Source organism: Microcaecilia unicolor, chromosome 6, assembly GCF_901765095.1.
Source record: "Microcaecilia unicolor chromosome 6, aMicUni1.1, whole genome shotgun sequence".
NCBI lineage: Eukaryota > Metazoa > Chordata > Amphibia > Gymnophiona > Siphonopidae > Microcaecilia > Microcaecilia unicolor.
Genome location: NC_044036.1, coordinates 25,174,586 through 25,192,433, shown reverse-complemented (window position 1 = coordinate 25,192,433; position 17,848 = coordinate 25,174,586). Strand labels below are relative to the sequence as shown.

At 40.2% G+C, this 17,848-nt stretch overlaps 1 protein-coding gene across 3 annotated transcripts in view; it reads left to right on the top strand.

Moving 5' to 3' along the window:
• EPS15 (epidermal growth factor receptor pathway substrate 15) overlaps window positions 1–17,848 on the top strand; it is a 251,598-nt gene that overhangs the window by 192,287 nt on the left and 41,463 nt on the right. For 2 of the 3 annotated variants that reach the window (XM_030207236.1, XM_030207238.1), the window contains exons 19-23: window positions 2,161–2,196; window positions 8,407–8,546; window positions 9,646–9,718; window positions 12,416–12,495; window positions 17,097–17,259. In XM_030207236.1, the coding sequence (XP_030063096.1) occupies window positions 2,161–2,196; window positions 8,407–8,546; window positions 9,646–9,718; window positions 12,416–12,495; window positions 17,097–17,259 (492 nt within the window). The remainder of the gene's footprint in view (window positions 1–2,160; window positions 2,197–8,406; window positions 8,547–9,645; window positions 9,719–12,415; window positions 12,496–17,096; window positions 17,260–17,848) is intronic. The other variant, XM_030207237.1, reaches the window with a different exon arrangement.

The window sequence follows — 17,848 nt, the reverse complement described above, 5'->3', positions numbered from 1 at the left end:
GGGATTATGATTTGTCATTGTCAGCCTTGGTATGCACTCCTTTTCAACCAGTACAGGACTCTACCTTGAAGGAAGTAGGGTTCAACATGACTGGTTTTAAAAAGTTGTTAAAAACTATTCTCTTTCGCAAATATATCTTTCCGAGGTGACTTGTTTATAAGGCAGGTTAACTATACAATATGCTGTTATACCCTAGATCTTTGATCTAGTATCCATGACTTATTATTCGCTGAAAACTGCTTGTCTGCTTCAGCGGGCTATAGATGAAATAACTGTTTAACTTGTTTAACTTCTCTTTGTAGATCCGTAATTTAATACTTCAGATGTTAATATGCCTGTCATCGGGTTTCTTCTAGAGTTTGTGGCATTAGATTCATTGTTAATAAGGTAAAGGCTGCTGCTAGGCTGCACAGAATGCTATATAGAGTGATGTAATAATTCAGTAATTCTTAGTCTCCACCTGCTGGCAAGAGAGCATGTACACAAGCATTTGGACTGGTCTGGAAGGACTTATGGAAAGAAAATTAGCAGGTAAGAACTAATTTAACTCTACCTCAGGTATAAACTTAAATTGTGAACCCTTGGGGGATGAGGAAATATCTCTTTCTTTCCTCTTTTGTCTTTAATTTTATATTCATTTCTAATTGTACTTGATTGTAAAGTGCTTTGATTTCTTTTTTGAAAACAGTATATCAAGACACTATTAAACATACACATACCGTACCTAAATGTAATTAACCTTACTTTACCACTGAAAAAGACATGAGGTAAATCTAAATAAATGTATTCTGTCAAAATACACGTGTTTTATTTTTCAGTGTTTGACATTTTTTTTATATTTCATTATTTTAGAAGACGTAGAGGGACATTTCCAATATGATGTCTAAATCCGATTTTAGATGTTTTGGGAAAAATGTCCAGAAATCCAGTAGCAAACATGGCCATTTTCAAACCAGAAAAAAGCAGCCAACTTTTTGTTTCGAAAATGGTCATTTGCTAGATGTTTTTGTGCTCAGTATGCCTATATTTGGGACCATTTTTGTAAAAAAAAAAAAAAAACAAAAAAAAACAACAACCCACATATCCACAAGAAAAATGCACAGAAATAAGCCATTGGGATGTAGGAGGAGCCAGCATTCTTAGTAGACTGGCCACATAGACATCCCAGCAGAGCAATGGGCACCCTAGAGGGCACTGCAGTGGACTTCACTTAAAAGATCCTATGTACACATCTCACCATTACCCCTAAAACCTACCAAAAACCTACTGTACACCACTACAATAACCCTTATGCCTGCAGGTGTCACCTGTATGTAGGTACGGTAGGTTTTTGGTGGGTTTTGGAGGGCTAACACATTCCACCAGAAGTGTACCAGTTAGAGTGGGATGTGGGCCTGGGTCCCTTTCGCTACAGTCCACTGCACCGACCACTAGGCTATTCCTGGGCCCTGCTTGCTGCTCTGTAGGATTGTCCATAACATCTGAAGCGGTCATAGAAGCTGATATGTATTGTTTCTTTCACATATTTGGGAGGTGGGAGGGGGACAGTGACAACTGTGGGAGTAAGGGGGGTTATGTCTTAATCCCTTCAGTGGTCATCTGGTCATTTAGGGTACTATTTTGTGACTTAGGCATGATTGAAACAGGTCTAAAAGATTTAGCCTTGGAGGTTTTTGCTTTGTTCCATTATGACAGAAAAGCATCCAAGTTTTGGGAACGCCCAAATCTTGCCCCCCAACATGCCCCCTTGTGATTTACACGCATTGCACAAAAAAAAGACACTCAAATCAGAGTTTTAAAAATTGTGATCTGAACATTTTTCAGAGACAAACATCCAAATGCCACTTTATGCCATTTTTGAGACATTTTTCTATTTAAAAAATGAGCAATAAAAAAACATTAATTCTGTCTCACTCTTAAAATTATTTTATATGTATTTTGGAACATCTTTGTCTTTGCAGTTTTCAAAATTAAATGCAGTTTCATGAGAACAGGTTGGTTGCACCTTATGGGCTAATAGATTTATCAAGGAGTAAGCTTTCAAGGATGAGAGTTCACGTCAAATGTATGACATTTATCTTGTGTGATTTTCACAATCAAATGCTGATATATGAGAATAATTTTAAGACTGGATCTAATTATTATATTCTATTTATTTAGGCGATCCCTTCAAAGATGACCCATTTGGAAAAACTGGTCAGTATATATGCCGCTTTTCAGACTTAGTAAGGTATAAGTGTTTTTTTAAAAACTGTTTTCCAGTGTAGTGACAAAGGTGACAACTTTATAGAAGAGTTGAATGGGATTATCTGGGAAAAGATGAGACTGTACTGGGGGGTTTTGTTCGAATGGACATGCTACATCAATACACTGATAATTACTTATGTTGAAAATAACAGTAAAAATGGAGTCTGATAAAATAGGCATCTAATCATTTTTAGGAATAATGTGATAAATGTAACTGTTCAATATTTTGTGAATCTTATAGCAGATTTGAGAGTTAAACTTTGATTTGTAAGCAAATCCATGGAATTGTGGTCCTGAAAACTGAAGTTATTTGTTAGCCTGTGGAATCAATTAGCCATGCAAGTGGCGTGAGGCTATCCAACAGCATAGAAGTTCAAATTTAACACTAAACTTTCTGATCATTCATGCAAGTTAATAATCATTCCAGTGCATTGCCTCCCCTTCTTTGCACTAAGCAGACTAGATGTGGAAGTAGTTGTGCATTTTTCTTGGCCATTTTTAGTCTTGTCATTTTCTTCATTAAATCATCATCTTAAAAAAATGGAAAAAGGAAAAAAAATGTTGACTTCAGTTTGGCCACTGTTCTCTTTGCAGCATCGATAGAGAAACTAGGGTTTTGCAAATGCCTAAACTATGAAATGGAATTGGGCTATCCAACAAACATGAGATGTGTGTCCTCTGCATGAACTCTGCCCACAATGTAGAGAGTGGCTATAGTTGGGGCAGGGTATTACCAGGGGCCAGAATGAGTCAAGGGCACAAATTCTTAGAATTCTTGGCATTTCAATAAAGATGTAGGAAGAAATGAATTTCTTTGGAGAAGAAAGTTTCTATTTCTCAACCTGGGTTGGGACAGATGGAAAGGGGATGGGATTTGATATACCACCTTTCTGTGATTACAATCAAAGCAGTTTACATATTTTATACAGTGTACTTATTTTGTACATGGTGCAGTGAAGGGTTAGATGATTTGCCCAGAGTCACAAGTTGTTGCAGTGGTAATCCAACCCAGTTCTCAGACCACTGCACTAACCATTATGCAACTCCTAGACACAATAGCTGCCATAGCCCAGAGGTCCGTTCACAGAAGGCCCAAGCCAAAAAAAAAAAAAAAAGGCAAGGGCTAAAGGCAAAGAAGAGCATACACTTAAAAGCTGGTGAGCCACAAGTGCTACAACATTGAGAATTGAGAGGGTGCCTCAGCGTTGCCAAGGTAGTAACTGAGATCTGGATGCACCATTGCTTTAGTGAGGTGCTGGTGAAATGTTATCTCCTTGGCACTAATGTGCCATCAATTTATCTTCCTTAGCACTGCTAACATCTGATGCCTAGAAGCACAATGCAAATATGAAATCACAGACACATAGCACTAGTACCAAACACTTAGCACCGAAGATCAAGGCTCAGTGTGGATATCGGCATTCAGTCTCCGTTCAGTCTGCCCAACAAGTTAGCCAGAATTGTGCCTGCCACTCACTCCTTCATGATTAAATGTTGGCATCACAGTCAAGCCAGTCAGCAATTCGCAACCAAGCCCACCAGAAATAAAGGCTGAACCAAAATTATTACAGTTGGGTACAAATTATTTTAAAGAGTATTTTGTAGAATTTTTTAAGTGTTGAATACTAAAATGTGAATAACACTAGCACTCTAATCATGTATTTTTATTCAACTAAATACTCACTTATGAAATAAAGGGCTCAAAATATCTATATAACACTAACAATGCCTATCGGTGAAAAGCTCAGAATATGCGGTAAGAATTTCATCATACCCCCCTTTTATAAATCGTTTTTATAATTTTTACTTTGTACATAAAACATAGCTCATTGAAGAAATTGATGTATAGGATATTTTAAATGCTCTTATCTCAAATAGGGTCAGTCCATTAGCTGGTGTCATACTGAGCTAAGTTATTGCTCAATATAGTAACATAGTAGATGACGGCAGAAAAAGACCTGCACGGTCCATCCAGTCTGCCCAACAAGACAAACATATGTGTATACCTTACCTTGATTTGTACCTGCCTTATTCAGGGCACAGACCGTACAAGTCTGCCCAGCAGTACTTCCCGCCTCCCAACCACCAGTCCCGCCTCCCATCACCGGCTCTGGCACAGACCGTATAAGTCTGCCCTCCACTATCCTCTCCTCCCAACCACCCACCCCTCTTCTCCCCACCTGCTCCGCCACCCAATTTTGGCTAAGCTTCTGAGGATCCATTCCTTCTGCACAGGATTCCTTTATGCATATCCCATGCATGTTTGAATTCCGTTACCGTTTTCATCTCCACCACCTCCCGCGGGAGGGCATTCCAAGCATCCACCACCCTCTCTGTGAAAAAATACTTCCTGACATCTTTCCTGAGGCTGTCCCCCTTCAACCTCATTTCATGTCCTCTCGTTCTACCGCCTTCCCATCTCCGGAAAAGATTTGTTTGTGGATTAATACCTTTCAAATATTTGAACGTCTGTATCTTATCACCCCTGTTCCTCCAGGGTATACATGTTCAGGTCAGCAAGTCTCTCTTCATACGTCTTGGAATGCAAATCCCGTACCATGCTGTGATCTGGCCAGTAGTTTTGCCGTAAAAATAGCTTTATCAATGTGGACCCTTAGAGCTTGCTACCAGCATAATGAAAAAAAAAATGAAGAACTTTTCATAATGCAGAAGGGTGAACGAAGTGCCTACTGATAACTATCCCACCTTTCCTCCAGAGCGTACATATTCAGGTCATCAAGTCATCTCTCTATATAAAAGGCAACACCAACGTTCTATGAAGCCTCCAGCCGGAAGTGTGAAGGGGGCGAGATATCCGGTTTCCCTATGAGTGTCTGCCCCGCCCTCTCTGTAACACAGTCAGTGAAGGAAAACAGCAGAGCACGAAATCAAATCGCTGGCTCTGTAACAGTGAAGGACTCAGAGGGGGGAGGGGAGAGAGGGCAGGGACACACACACTCCCACATGCACACAGAAGAAAACATTGCTAGCCCCCGTTTCATTTGCATCAGAAACGGGGCTTTTTTACTAGTTTCCAATAAGTCATTTGACACCAGCACCATTCCATTTTTTTTTTTACTTTCCTTTGAACCTCTGATGGGCCAATGCACAAAGGTTACCATGCTAGGAACATCAGATTTTGACTGGTTCTATCCAGTTTAGTGTGCATGTTATTTAACAAGTAATGCACAAAGGGGTTCTGTGTCCATCTTACTGATGGCGGTAGCGGGCAACGATAATCCTATGCAAATATATTACAGTGAGCTGATAGTATTAAAATAAGAATTCCAAGCGGTGCACAGAAAGGAGCGCATACCTTTCCATGAAGTCTGGATGTCGTTGTGTAAAGGTGACTTATGGGAGAAGCACTCCACTTGCGTTTTTCAATAGCAAAACTTGTCCGAGAGCAGAAAACAGCTCAGAGGGGTGGAGAAAAAAGGAGGGGAGCTTTCAGGAAGTTGAAGTTGTTTTTTTTTTTTAATAGCAAATAGCTCTGATGCTGGTTCCACCTTTCTCCTGTAGCTTACTTGCCTTCCTTCAGGCTGTCCTCGATTTTACTTGGGAATCTCCTTCTTGTTGAAAGCCCCCCCTCCCAAGCTACCAACATAGGCGTTTTCCTCCAGCCGATTGGCTGTCTGCTTGTTCCCCCCCTCCCAGCTGATTTCATAGGGACGAACAGCCAATCAGCTGGGGGGAAGCCCCTATGATGTGAGCTGTGGGGAGACGGAGAAATAAGCAGACAGCTAATTGGCTGGAGGGAAGCCCCTATGATGACGGCTTGGAGGGAGCTTTCAGTAAGGAGGGGATTCCCAAGCAAAATTCAGAGGCAGCCTGAGGGAAGGCAAGTAAGCTGCAAGAGGAAGGTGGAGCCAGAAGAGAACTATGGGGGGGGGGGGGGGACAGTGGAGCCAGCAAGTACTGCAGAGAAAAGGAGAAAGTACAGCAGCGGGTTTCCTGGGCATGTGATTCGGATTATTCTTTCCAATGTGCATCACCTTGCATTTGTCCACATTAAATTTCATCTGCCATTTGGATGCTCAGCATGCAAACAAACCCTATGTTGGCGGTTTGCTTTAACAAGATTGAAGTTTGTGTCTATATAGTGTTTTTATATGAAGACGTCTGCTGAGATAAGCAGTTATATACAGTTGCTGTTTGGCATTACATGCACCAAATGCTTTAATTTCAGTAAGGTTGCAGATGTTTGAGTATATCAGTTGCTTTGAATAAAGATTAATTACCTTCTTAAATTTTCTTTATGGCAAGGCAATCAATAATAACAATGATGCTACAAGACATGAGCAGCGCATAAAGAATGCACCTACCCCCCATTCCAGGGTCAAGCATCACAACCAAGCATCCACTCAACACACATCACATGCCCCTCCCCAAATTCCCTTCTGCTCCAGCTTTCACAATGTATATAAGGCCAAACTCCTGTATTCCAGCTTGGAAGAGCCTGCAAATATTCTATCCATACTACTAATAATATTTTGCCTCTATGACAGTGGAGGTCCAGGACATGAAAAGCATTCCTCCAGTGCCAATAAACTGGAGGTTCCACTTTGAGTCCAGTACTGCAGAATGGCTTTTTTAGCCACAAGGGCTGTCTTGAGTTTCAATACTTGTGCAGGTTTCCTTTAATCCCTAGGGTCTTGGCTGAATCTAGTAATACCCCCGTGGGGAAGACTGAACCTGACTGTCCCTGGAATTCACTCGTATAATTGCAAATCTTGGTCTAACAGCCCTGAACCAGAGGACAGATCCAAAAGAGCTGCCCCAAGGTCCCCTCTGCTTGACTACATTTTTAGCAATTAGATATGTTTGCATATGTAGCTTGATGCAGCCAAGCTCAGAAATAGTTGGCCCTATGTAAAATGTGATACTGGTACTTTTTCTTGCATTACTTACACGTCATGGGATTTTCACAAACCCAGCCAAGAGGTTCTCTGCACCAACTCTCAGTTTAGCTGCCCATTTCTGTTTGGAAGCATCAAAACCAGGTTTCTTTTTGCCACCTGAAAAACCTTATGGATACAGGGTATTCCAAAGAACTGTTGCAGCTGATGCCATTGGGTCAGCTGTAGTGATGCCTATTTTAGCATGCTAATGTAGGGCTTCACCTGCATATAAAGTAAATCATCCTTGTTCCTTAATCCAAACTCTTGAGAATTCAGTGTTTTATTGTTTTCAACAGTTTATCAAGTACCTTAATAAACTAAACTAATTTACCATACTTCCCTGCCCATTCAGAACCTAGACAAGGATATTCAACCTTTTGTGGGCCCACATTCCATATGCCTTTGTTTGATATCCAGAAGGAAATCCATATTGTCCTTGATTGGCTGTAAAATAGAGGCTTGGATAATCTGGCCCTAATAACAAAATGGCTCCATATTGTCCAGAATGGAGCTAATAAGACACTAGAACTCACCTCTTTAGGTATGCAATATGATGCAGTAGGCAGTAGGTATAGCAGACCCCAAGGATGCATCAGGTCCTTGTTCATATTCTAGTGGAGTGCAATCCTTCTTTCACTAAAGCCCAATCCTTCTGAACCTCCTCACTCATCAGTGATCTTGGATTCTGGTGGGTAGGTCTTAAGCCCCAGTGTCAGGGCCCTTTCACACACCACTGGATTCTGTTTAGTGGTGGCAAAAGCAGCGCAGGTCAGGGGCATGCAGGCCCAGGAACAAAGGCAGCTCACATACTGTCACTACCTAGCATCACCTGATCTCCTAATTACATCTATAAATGAGCTAAACTGATGCAGCTTTTAAAGCTTGAAACATGTGCAACTAGTAGAAATTGTTCTTTCTTATGTTTATGGTGCTTGTGCCAGTTTAAATGCCTTCAGGCTCTTCAACTAGCCATAGCCTTTGTAGTGGAAGAAGAGAGAGTAGAGGAAAATATACTATGTCTATTTCGTAGTCCTTTTTGGCTTTTTATTTATTTATTTTTTTTTTTGTAGTGGGCAGTACTATATAGCAGCCTTATACATGCACCTAAGAACATACTTTTTAAGTAGCTATAGTGTAATCTGTATTTTACATAGTTGTGTTGATGTACACTGCTTTGCACAATTCAGGGAAGTGCATTATAAACTTTATATATTAGGAAGCACAGAATGCTGCCTTACTCAAACTATTTTATTCACAGATCCCTTTGGAAGTGATCCATTCAAAGGCTCCGATCCTTTTGCATCTGACAGTTTCTTCAGCCAGCAACCCAGTGACCCTTTTGCTGTTACAAGCACTGATCCCTTCAGCACAACAGTATCCAGCAGCAATCTCTCGTCAGTAAGTTCACGTGACATTGTAGTACTGTATGAATCATCCAACTACTTCATAACACATTTCTAGAGTCCACTTTCAGTAGGTTTATTTGAAGTTCACATCCACTATTAACGGGGCCATATGTAATGAGCAGACCTGTTTCATAAAGGGTGCCCACTGTAGTCCATTTTACATAGTACTATTTATTTATAAATTTGTTATACCATTCTCCTAAGAGAACTTCAGTCAAAATACTTTACAAAACTTATTGCTTCTAATCAGGGGCATAGCCAGGTGTATTTTGAGGTGGGGGGGGGGGGGCAAAGGTGGACCAAAGTATTCTTTCCCCCCGCCACTTCCTCGGCCACTCCTAGCGGGGTTGCCAAGCCCTGCCAGCCAAAGAGATCTCCGAGAGTCACGCCTGTGCTACCAGAGCAGTGCTCAAGTCGGCAGCACACTTCATCCACCGTCGTCAACAGCGTACTTCAACCTCTGATGTAGGCACTCCCATGCATGCACGAGTGAGCTGAAATCGGAGGTCGAAGTGGCACCTGCTGACTTAAGTGTTGCCATGGCAGCACAGGCAGGACTCTCGGAGGAGATCTCTTTGGCTGGCGGGGCTTGGCTTCCCCGCCAGCCTTTAAAGCAGAGGAGTCCTGAGCCAAAGTTGAGGGGGCCCAGGCTCCCTCCCTCCATGACCACGCCACTGCTTCTAAATCAAACTACTGAGAATAAGCATTCTAATATCATTCACTGCAACCAGAGAGAAGACACCGACAAGTATAGGTGGAGCTTTCTTACCTATCCAACTTGAAACTGATCTGTCAAAATTTTAAACTTTGATATATGGCCTTGGTCTTTACTCCCGGACCTCAAGGGCCACCAACAGGCCAGGTTTTTGGGATATCCATAATGAATATGCATGAGAGATTTGCATGCCTACCACCTCCATTGTATGCAAATCTGTCCCATACATACTCATGGATATCCTGGAAACCTGGCCTTTTGGTGGCTGTAGAGGACCGGGAGTGATCAAAGATATGAGATTTTGTTTGTTGGATTTTAAAATTGGTACATAAACTTTATTTTTCTCACAATTGTTTTTAATGCTGTATTTACTTAGATAGAAGCCTTGAAGAATGATCCGTTTGCTCCTGGTGGAACAATTATTTCATCAACTAATAAACTTGGTAAAGGTACTGAATTTACCTTAAGTGAAAGCAGCATTGCTTGTGCTTAGTCTTATATTGCATCATTTGCTTTATGTATGTTACTTCAAAGCATTGCTCATCTTATTTTAGTGCACATAGTGCACATAGCACTATAATTAACAGACATTAGCAATAATTATAGTGTATTCTTGTTGCTTTGATTTCTGCAAATGTTCTGTGCAGTCCCTCTTTTGATCTAGTTTGAGCTGTATTTTGTTTAGTTTTCCTGATTTAGTCCCATGATTGGAGGCTCAAATAAACTGGCAGGGCAGAGGGCAAAAGAGTTAAAAGAAAAATGCAATAAATTTAGCAGTAGAATGTTTTTGTGTTACAAACTGGAAATATATTTAGAGGAGATCTGTTGGTTTAAAGCTAAGAATGGCTGAGATTTTAAAATTCTCTTAAAATGATTAAAATGTAAACAAAGAATGACTGAGAGATTTTAAAATTCTCTTAAAAATGATTAAAATGTAAACAAAAAATAAATTCAATTCCCAGACGGGATCATCCATAATTATGATTGGCCAGAGGTGGGGATGTTGTAAAGCTGCAATGTTCAAAGTCCTTGGGGAGAGGGCTTTGCTGTCATCAGCAAGAGTAAATTCTGGTGACCATATTTAGAGCCCATGATGCAAGATGCTAGGAGTCCTGCCGAAAGACTTCTCTCTTCCGGTCTGTTACTACAGTGACCAGACTAGGAATACTGGTAGGCTCTATTACAATAGAGATAAAATCCACAGATTGTTGCAAATGAAGGCTGATGGCATCTGGATCCCCATAGCTTTGGATCTGATAAATGTGGGAGGGGGGGGGGGGGGTAGGGAGGAGGAGAAAGGAGGAATGCATTTCTTTTTAATTAGCATTTCCATTTTCTGTGGCTTTGAAGTAAGAAGGTGCTGAGAGGCCTGTTACCTGAAATTGTTTTCTCTGGGGGATGGAGAAGACTAATCTAAAACTACAGTTGCATTGCATATAGTTGGATGGGAGAAAAATATATCAGAAGTCTTTGCAGAGATTAATAATGAAATATCTCAGAGCAGATTAGGCTTAATGTTTCTTTCATTGGTCATAAAAACAAAAACTACCAGAGCCATTTTTATATAATATTTGAAATGCTCAAATTTCTGCACACACTCTATATTCCTAGCAAAAAATCTGTGCTGGGTATAAAAACTGTCAATTTAGAGCTAGGAAAACTTAAGTTTGGACCCTATAGGGTCAAGGTTTTAGTGGACAACATTCAGGCTTCTTCAGGGGTGTGAGCCCAACTCCATTTTTTTAAATTATTTTTATTAAATCAGCATGTTTTCTATACAAAAAGATCTGGAATTACCATCTTTATTTATACCTCATATATGTACTTAAACAACTTACTATTCCCAGAAACCAGCTTCTCTTGCTTATCATTCAGCATGGCATCTACCTGCTGAAGAGATGATGTCTCCAGTATGAAGAGCCATAGAACTTCTCCATATGGTGTTATCACACAGTTGCTCCCATCCAGCTACATGTGGATTGTAATGCAACTGTTGTTTTCTTCGGGGTTTGACAATTTTTTTTTATCTAATTGCCTTCTAGTTTTTTATAGTTGTATTTCTTTATCTGAACTTGACCAGCTCTTGAAGAAAGTTGGATGTCTCTTAAAGAATAAAATATCCAGTAAAACAATTCAGTTGTTTGTTTTTAAAAGTGAACCTGCGACCCTATTGATGGGACCTTTCTTTGCAGTTTGTATGTTATCTTCATTGCTTTTAAAATATTAAAAGCTATTCTACAGTTGGAGTGGAGGAGTAGCCTAATGGTAGTGCAGTGCAGTGGTCTTTGATCCTGGGGAAGTGGGTTCAATTACCACTGTGGGCAAGTCACTCCTCTATTGCCCCAGGTACAAATAAGTACCTGTATATACTATGTAGATGCAAAAACCACAGAAAAGTGGTATATCAAGTTCCATTTCCCTCTCCCTTAAATATATAGGGAGCAACTCTATAACTGGGTTCCTGTGTGGTAGGCACCTAGGTTTCTTTATAGAATACAAGTGTAACCTGGTATTCACATATCTAACATTTACTCACCCACAATTACACCGGTACTATATGCGACAGGGATGTACGTAACTTTGTGTTTTGTAAGTTGTACGCTGAAGTAGAAGGCCCAGCCTGTGTGCCACCCATGCTCTGCCTGTGTTTATCCCCACTTTATAAGTTGCATAGGCATCCTGGTAGCACTTGCATGGGTAAGTATGCATATACAGACATTAAGTATTAATATTGTAGACTTTTACATGCATAATGCTCACCCCTAAATTATAGAATTGTCGTTAAAATGCCACCAATACATATTAAAAAATTACCCTGTGATATTTGGTTTAAAGAACATTAAAGCTGCAGTTTTTACATTTAATTACCCGAATGCTGAGAAAATCAGCAAGAATTGCACACTGTCCCTTCTTTTCCTCTACTTTGTGTCCTAACCATAAAGTGGGTCCAGTCTCAAACCAAAGAGTATGGAAATTTTAAACCTATTGTTTACATTCTGGTTTCTTTAGAAATACTTTATAAACACATTTTTTTAAGAATATGAGACCAAGGAAATACTCGTGTGGGCAAAGCTTAACTGCTTTATTGTCTTTCTGATAAAACTGAGTGTTTGACCCCTTCCATTCGCTGTATTTGCTCATTTTAGAGACTGACGATCCATTTGCTGCTGTCTTTGGAAGTGATTCATTTGCAAGTGGTTTCGCTGACTTCAATGTATTGTCAAAGGTAAACTGCAGTGATTTATATGCATGTTGAAAGTATAAAGCACTGTGAAAAATTACAAAAATATCTATGGTTTTCACAGATGTTAGCATTTGATATTTTTAAGAGTCATTTTGGAGATTGCCAAATGGTAATCACTGATGATTGTCTACATTCCAAACCAGTGTAACTCACCAGACCTCTGTCTCAGTAGGATAAGCCCATCTTTCCCTTCTAGTTTGCACATCTTTACTGTTGCAATACAGAGTGAAATGAAACTTAAAACAGGTTCATGCAGAGTACAGAGCTGCACAGGAGCGGGGATAGCAGGATTCCCGCGGATACCGCTGGGATGGACCAAGGTCCACGGGGATCGTGCAGGGAAGGACCCAGGTCCTGCTAGGTTCCCGCGGAATGGAACAGAGTGAAGGAGAAACAGAGACTACCCTGTCTTCAACTCCTTCCCTCCCTTTTACCTCTCCTCCAGCCCTGGATGGCCTCCCTACACATCACCCTACGCATCACCCTGGTGGTCTAGTGGCTTGCTTCTGGGCACGAAAGGTTCCCACACTTTCTTGCCAGCTGCTGCTGATCCTTTCGCTGTGCTGCCGCTTGTTTAAGATGGCTGCCAAGACTTCAAGCATTGCATGAAAATGAATATGAAGAACTGTATTATGGTCCATTTCCAAATTTTGCCACCAGAGTACTACTTTGAGTTACAACCTCTATTTATGATCCAGAAAATCAATCGCGTTTATCTCACTTGCTAAACCAGGCTGATGGTCATTACTTACAGAATGCTCAACAAATTTAAATACTGGGTTCTCACAATCGGAAGAAGAGCTTCCTTGGGTATTTTCAAAATATCACACATATATTTGCATTATGCCAACTGGAGAAATTGAAGGGGACTTTGGAAATTTAGAAATTGTGGAGGGGCACCTTCGATATGATGTCTAAGGCTGATTTCGGACGTTTTGTGAAAAACGCCCAAAAAATCGAGTGACAGAGCAATTCTCAAACCAGAAAAACATTTATCTTTCTGTTTCGAAAATTGCAATTTTCTAGATGCTTTGTGCGACAAGACACGGATGACTGCAACAATCATGATGCCAGAAATAGAAGCCTAAGAAAACATGCTGTTTTCTACCTCATATGTTCCAGGCAAAAATACATTTTTCATACCAAGTACAAAATCTGTGCCTCTATGGTAAAGGCTGAAATAAATATTATGCTTAATAGTTTTAATGACTAGATGCTTGGATACCAATGCTAGAAGAATGTTTTAAGACTGTCCTCCCACCCATAACAAGTTTGTTTGCTCAGGATTCAGTTTTTAAAAATTGGAAGCCATCCAGTTTTCAATATGCTTATAGAAAATGTTCAAAAGCTCATATTTCTTGTACGGTCGTCCTGATAGGGACAAAATTTATTTTTACAATAAAAGAACAGCTGTGAAATGTCCAAATAAAATTGTTTGCAAAGTACTCAAAAATATGTTGAACAGAATTTGGATAAAAGGGGGAGCCTTGAGGTACCCCACAATCCAATTTACAAGCAGTGGATATTTTCAAAGAATAGGCCAGAATACGTGTAGTTACTTATTTATTTTTTAATCAAAGTAATCTTTAAACAGCACCTTGAGTATTATGTGCAGTTCTGGTTGCTATATCTCAAAAAAAGATATAGGAGGTAATTCTGTACAGATCATCTAGAGTTGAGCACCTAAAGTATGTGCAACTAAGTTCTATAACAGTGATTATGTGCATAATTGTTATTGTAGAATACTAGTGTATGTTCACATTTACATACTTAGCATTTAGGTGTGAGCATTTACACCAGCCTTGGACATGGTATAAGTGGTCATGCCTAAAGTTATCAGTTGCACATGTAACGGACAGTTTAGCATGTAAGTGCTGGGCACATCCATGACCTGCCCATGCCCCACCCACATTCACACACTCCCAACAGTTAATGTGCTAAAGGATGATTTACATGCTGAAGTGTTAGAATTACGTCTAAGTGTAGTTAAGCATGTAACTGCAAATTAGTGGCAAACACCAATTAACCCGTTATAGCCAATTATTGGTAAGCAGTACCAATTAGCGCCTAATTTATTAAGTTACACACATAACTGACACCATTCTGTAACCTGTGCATACAGTTTTGTGTTCTAAGTTCAAAATTGTGGGTGCAGGATTATAGAATGAAGGGGAATAGTGGAATTTGAAAGGTACAGAAAAGGGCAACCAAAATGATTAAGGGGATGGAATAAGTCTCATATGAGGAAAGTATAAAGAAGTTAGGGCTCTTCAGTTTGAGAAGAGATGGCTGATGGGAGATATGATAGAGGTCTATAAAATCTTGAGTGGAGTGGAACAGGTAAACACAAATCAATTGTTTACTCTTTCAAAAAGTACAATGACCAAGGGACACTCTATGAAGTTACATAGTTTCCATGAAGTTTCGGAAGCAATTGAAAACATTTTTATTTGATTTATGTTAATTGTGTGAATATTATGGATTTATGGCTTTTTACTATATACTAGTAAAAGAGGCCCGTTTCAGATCAAATGAAACGGGCGCTAGCAAGGTGTTCGTCGCCAACACCCCCCCTCCCTCCCTGGCCAACCCCTTCGTTATTCTTCCATTGCTCCGTCCCCAACGTCATGACGTTTGACGCGAGGGCGGGGCCCGGAGCGATTTCCCACCTCCCTGCCTCCCTCCCTGCCAACCCCTTCGTTGTTCTGCCATTGCTGCGCCCTCGAGGGCGGGGCCCGGAGCGATTTCCCACCCCCTGCCTCCCTCCCTGCCAACCCCTTTGTTGTTCTGCCATTGCTCCGCCCTTGAGGGCGGGGCCCGGAGCGATTTTGGTGGCTTCACCACCACGAACCTTCGAACCTTTTTGAAGGCAGTCAGGGCTTGGCTTCACTGACGTCAGTGTCCTCAGAACGTTGAGGGTGAGTTTTATTACAGTAGATTGGTTTTTTTTTTCCCTATTTTGTTTAGGTTTATCTTTTATTGTAAGTCAAAGAATCTTTTGCAGGGATTCTGTGACTAATTAAGCCCTGTGTTAGATTAGGTTACATGATAGTACAGATAAAACAAGTAGGAGAAAATATTTTTCTCAAAGCATAATTAAGCTCTGCAACTGCTTACCGGAGCAAGTGGTAAAAGCAGTTAATGTAACTGGGTTTAGGAAAGTTTTGACAAATTCCTGGAGGAAAAGTCTATAAACTATTAAGGTAGACCTGGAGAAAGCCACTGCTTATCCCAGGGGTGTAGGTAGCATGAAAATTTGCTACTGCTTGGGATTCTGCCAAGTACTGTTGGAAACAGGATACTGGGATAGATAGATCTTTTGGTCTGACCCAATAGGGGAGCTCTGATATTCTTATCTTGACATCACATCCATTCCCTGCATTAGTAAATTACAAGCCCTGGTCCATTATCCTTTTATCTATAGTTTTACCGAAATAGGGTTGTTTCTGTATACGATGCTGAGTTACTTTATACCATTTTCCTGGCAGAACCTCATCCATCAACATTTCAAAGCTCCTGTGTGATTATACATATATACATACATAAATACCTTTGCAAAACACCTGCCTGGGTCTGTCTTCCAATAATGATAACCCTTTCAAACAAAACATTTTGCAGAACTTTTTTCAAGCACCAAAAACCAACTGTTCTAGCTGGATATAAGAACTTTTCTTAGAGAAAAAGCCTTGAGATTCACTGGCCATTACAGCGTTTCCTAGAGGTTTCCAATATTTCCATTATGGGTCTTAAAACACACTCTTGCACCCTCATTTTTGGAGTCCTATACATTGGGGTCAAGTTAAATTATCTCTGTGTGGATTAACTAGGTGTATATGACGTTAAGAGAAAATATCTGCATAGATCTGGAAACGTAATGGGGCCTGCAGTAAAGAACATGCATTTTAACACCTTATCACACCTTTTTGAATTAGGTCTGATGAAGATGGGGAATTAGTGCATGTATTTGAACTTCTGTTTTTTTTTCTATTTGTTCTTTTGTGAAGTAAAAGATCTAATTTGTAATATTGAAAAAAAACCTGAAGGATCCAATATTCGGTCTGCAGTGATCAGTGTTTTGCTGACTGCTGCCAGCATTATCCCCGGAAATTCAATGCCAGGCCATGTCCAGGCTCTGGCATTGAACTTCCAGGTTTACAGAAAAGCGGAAACATAGCTGATTAAGTGTACTATTCAGCCCTTAACCGGCTATGGTGAATATAGGGTCGACTTTTATGTGGTCCTATTTTTGTGGTTACCATGGCCGCTTAAGTGCTGAATATCAGCACTTAACTGCAGCCAGGTGCTGACTCCACCCCCAAAATAGCCGGTTCCGATTTGAGCGGTAACTGGACATTTTCAGCGTCACTAGCCAGTTCAGTGCCACTGAATATGACCAGTTAGCCCTGAACAAGTGATTTAATTAGCCAGGAGCCATTTCTGGCTGGTTAAATCGCTTGAATATCAACCCTGAAAATACATTTAATTGTATTGTGACAAAGATGTACTGCACAATAAAACCTAAATTTGTATTCATTAGAAACGTGTTTTTTAATTCAATATCTTTCTGTTTTCTGTAAAAATAGGGTGGCACTGCAGATCTATTTACTTCAACTACACCAGGATCTATCAACAATGAATTTAGTAGTAAAAATGTATTTGAAGAGGAAGCAGCCAAAACTGAAGATGTCCCTCCTGCATTGCCACCAAAAACTGGAACACCAACAAGACCATGTCCGCCTCCACCTGGTAAGAGCACTGATGTTGTTTTAGGAAGATTGGCATTGCCATTTACATAGGACACTTAATTTTATAAGAAAACTCTCATAGGTGGAAATGGTAAGAAAATGGTTGAGAGGTCATGTAAAAGACATAGAACAGGGGGAAATAGTGTTGGAATGTATGTAGGAATTTATGTATATGTGCATGACACAAAGAAGCCAATAGTTTGGATACCCCGGAGGGAACAGAAACCATGAGAATAGATCTCCAAACACTAGAAGAATAGTCACAGGTCTGGCAGTTAAAAATGTAATAGTGTAAGCTCCTGGGGTAAACAATTACGTCCGGTTTCACTTGTATATTGTTAAATATCAAACAAGAAACCTTCTAAACGAACCTAAAATAATCCTAAAATAAATGGTGTCTAATGTGAACATCTATATTTTTTTCTTTTTAATATGTGAATAGTGCTCAGTGGAGGGGGTGTGTCCCACAGGACTGATTTGCAGTATATTACCGCTATGAACCCCTTATAACATCATAGCACTCCAACCTTCCTTTCCTAATGTCGTTATTGACTGATCTTTCAAGCTGTTACAATCACAATGGTATGTGA